At 48.3% G+C, this 3,556-nt stretch overlaps 1 protein-coding gene across 1 annotated transcript in view; it reads right to left on the reverse strand.

The window, feature by feature from the left end:
- Positions 1–3,551, reverse strand: part of JAG1 (jagged 1) — a gene marked incomplete at its 5' end in the record, with an annotated part of 35,865 nt that extends 32,314 nt beyond the window's left edge. Inside the window, 2 exon segments of the mRNA XM_010138426.1 lie at positions 2,248–2,553; positions 3,495–3,551. Coding sequence (XP_010136728.1) covers positions 2,248–2,553; positions 3,495–3,551 — 363 coding nt within the window.
- Positions 3,552–3,556: the final 5 nt, after the last annotated feature.

Here is a 3,556-nt window from a genome sequence, read left to right on the forward strand (position 1 = left end):
GCAGGACAATAGAAGCATTTCTTTTACTAAGATGCAGGCAAGCTTAAGAAACTACTCCCAGGGTCCCCACCCCCCTAAACCCAACCTTTATGCACAGATTTCCCTTCCCAAGCCTATGAAGGGAAAGGTCGTTAGAAGGAACATGTTCAATTTTTATATCATTTTTATATACCTATCTTCAGATTCAAGGCACTCAGATTACTGGAAGCAGCATAGGGGGCTAGCTAAAAACAAATACAAACCTTGATGAACCTGACTTTTCTGAAAAAAGTCAGAATCTGCCTCAGAAGCACAGCAGCTATTGGCAGAGCTTCAAATACCTCAGATTTTTACAAAGTCCTTTATCCCTTTGATGGTATATTTGATAACAGTTTTATCTCATTTCATGTTAGAAAAAAAAGAAAGAAAGGAAGGACTTGTCTTTCCAACAGAGAATACTTTTGTTAATTCTGCTATTGTACTTTGTAATACCATCTCCTTAAAAACGCAGATTTGATTTCACCCTTGTGCCTCTCCAGCCCTCAATACTCCGGCAGTCACAACTGACAGAGGAGGCAGGTAGGAGGCAGCACAGGACATTTCAAGAACACATGGCTGCCTGCAGCACTTGGCAGCAGCAGCACAAAGTGGGTGTCTACGCTGCAACTGGAGAAGGAATGCTTTTGGGGCGGGTTTTCCCCAAAAAACGTCCGGGCCCTCCCAGCAACCAGTCCTTATCTGACTAGGAAAGGCCAAGCTTTGAAGGAAGCGGAAAGTCAGTGCATGTTTCCACCTTGCCCAGAGCGGATAGGAAACAGGATTCACCCCTCCCCTGCATGCACGTAAGAGCCCTCCTCCCCTCGCAAAAATGACCTTAGGCATCTAGGTTAGGATGACTGGATTTTCAAAACTGCTGAGCATCAACATATCCCAGGGCAGTTGGTGGGAACTTGTCTGCTCAGCACCTTTGGAGAAGGGGAGGGGGGAAAACAGTTTTGTTTCCTAGGTGATCTCTAAATCTAAGTTTTCGGAGCATAAATTTGGGAGTTTTCAGCTTTCATACCACAGCGTCCCAGACCACCACCTCAGAAGACAGACTGTTGTGTGTGCTTAAGAGCCCCCCAGATCAGTCACCCTCAGTTTTGGCTTGCCTGCGCACAGCACTGCTGGGCACAAACCCACGAACCTAATGCCATCCAAGGCCATGGCAGTCTTCTACATCCAGAAACAGCCCTGCATTTGTGTGCCTGTCCTGGGCGATGGTCACTTCAGACAGATGGTCCTCAGTTTCCATGCAGCGAGTAGAGCACTCCTCTGCCTAGCTGACCGTATCAAAGCTTCAACTGCCTTGAGCGCCCCAGAAGAAACGAGCAGCACTGAAGTTTAAGTGTTCTTTACATGACAACAACAAAGGAGGCTTCAGCTAATGAAGGGGTTGCCTGTCCTCCATCTCACCACTCTACAAGGCTGACCAGTATTTGCTAGAGCAGACAACACTGGGAAAGCGCCTGGCAAAGAGCCCCACCTCCTCAAGCCATTGAGTTTTGCACACAACTAGAGGGAAGCCAGAATCTATGGACTGCAGAGGCAAGTAGCCAGGAAGAGGTGTGCTGTGGGGAGGAGTGGGTGAAATGGACCAAAAGCTAAGGCCAGGCTTTTCTCAGACTTTAGCCTCTCCAGTCCACAAGTACCAAACCATAGCGAGCTTCCCAGGGAAACTGGCAACTAGTTCATCAAGAGCTGCAACAGCAGCTCCCATCAACACCAAGCAGTGCAGTGAGATTTCCCCTTGGGAGAAGCAGGAAGCCTTCCCAACCACACTCTGGGGAAGAAGGCCAGCTATGACACACACTTTTCACACGGGATCCCTCTACAGCCCCTAACCCACTGCTCTTTTGGATTAAGCCCAAGACTTCACTGGTTAGGAAACAAACAAAAAAAAAAATGAACTTCTGACCTTCTAAGTCTCAAGAGACTTATTCAGGCTGTAAAGTGCAGAGATACTGGGTTTACTTCCCTGACCCATTTAGATCCCCCTCACTGCACATCTGACTTTCAAATTTAACAGGCTACGCATTGTGAGCCCCAGGGAACAAAAACAAAAACACCACCACATTTTACTCATTTCTGTGCTGTGGGTTCCCGAAGCTCTTGCCAAGATGCCCGTTCCCTCCCCAATCCTGGTCCCTTTCCCCCTGCATGAGACTATGGCCATCTCAAGCGGGACTGTTCACCAGATGCAGAGCCAGAGGAGGCCACCCAACTCACCGGCCAGGCGAAGCTGAAAGGGATAACAATCCGGTTCTTCTCATTATTCCGGTTGTACTTTAAATTGAAGGTATTTCCTCCGATGACGGGAGTGGATTTGGATCCAAAGCTGCAAGGACCACCAGCAGTGACCCGCGATTGGTACTCCTTCAGGCAAACTTTAAAATAGGTATCACACTCATCTCTGGTGCATTTTCTGTCTCCTGGGTTTCGGGTGCCATCACAGCAATTGCCATTTTGCAGTTCACCATTCACATTTTGCATGGATAAGATCTCCAGCTCGAACTGTCCTGACGCTAAAGTCACCTGTTAATCCCAAGAAAGAAGCGGAGGAGAAAAAAAAAACAAAACAAAAAAAAAGAAACAAGAAACAGACAGTTACCTCACTTTTTTCCCCCAAAGCACAATCTACAACAACTCTGCAGACAGAAGAAAGCAATTTTAAGTGCTTTCAAGAAGCACATGCGTAATATTAAAAAAACAAGAGCAACCACTCCAAGCTCTCCCTATCCAAGAGAAAGGCTCATAAATCATACTAAGCAAATAATAGCTTTAATGCTAAAAAAGAACCTCAAGTGCAAACTCCAAAAAACACTCTGTGAGGCAAGCTTCTAAATCGTTAGGAAATAAAAGTAAACCAAACCTAGAGTGCTTATGCGAGGGCAAACCCAACAAAACGATGTAGCTAAACCACCCTGGAAATGCAAAGCCTCTGTCTTCTCCGAGGTGCAGCTGAGACAGGGAAAACAGCCTCCCCGCTCAAGGCTGCCCAGCTGAGATTCAGACCTTGCTCATTAGGAACCCCAGGGGTACCGCAATTAGCCCCGGTTTAAAAAAACAGAGAGAGGAAAACAAAAGAAGAAATTAAAAAAACAAAAGTATTTTCGAAAGAAGGGGTTTGCAGAAATTGCAATTTTTATTCCCAGGGAATTAAGTCTTGCTGCAAGGAGAACTTCAGCGTTTGCCATCTCCACAGAAAAGTTAGCAGCAGTAACTGCCGTCTCGCTGCAGGAGCTTTGCAAAAGCGCCTTGTACACCGCTGAAGGTTCGGGTTTTCTTAAAAGCCACCACCCGCAATCGCGGCGGGAGCCGCGTTTCCCAGAAAAGCGGCAAAATTCCTACAACTCGCTCTGCACGGCGGACCCGAGAGCCCACTCGGGGCTGGCTGAAGTTCCCCCTGTCTCTCCCTCCCTCCCCTCCCGCGGGGGGCTGCGGCCCGGGAGGACGCGCGGTGCCCAGGTACGTACCTTTGCCCGCAGCCCCAGCAGGGCCAGGAGGAGGACGAGAGAGCACGCCGCCGCGGCTGCCC

Source organism: Buceros rhinoceros, unplaced genomic scaffold (genome assembly GCF_000710305.1).
Source record: "Buceros rhinoceros silvestris isolate BGI_N320 unplaced genomic scaffold, ASM71030v1 scaffold17710, whole genome shotgun sequence".
NCBI lineage: Eukaryota > Metazoa > Chordata > Aves > Bucerotiformes > Bucerotidae > Buceros > Buceros rhinoceros.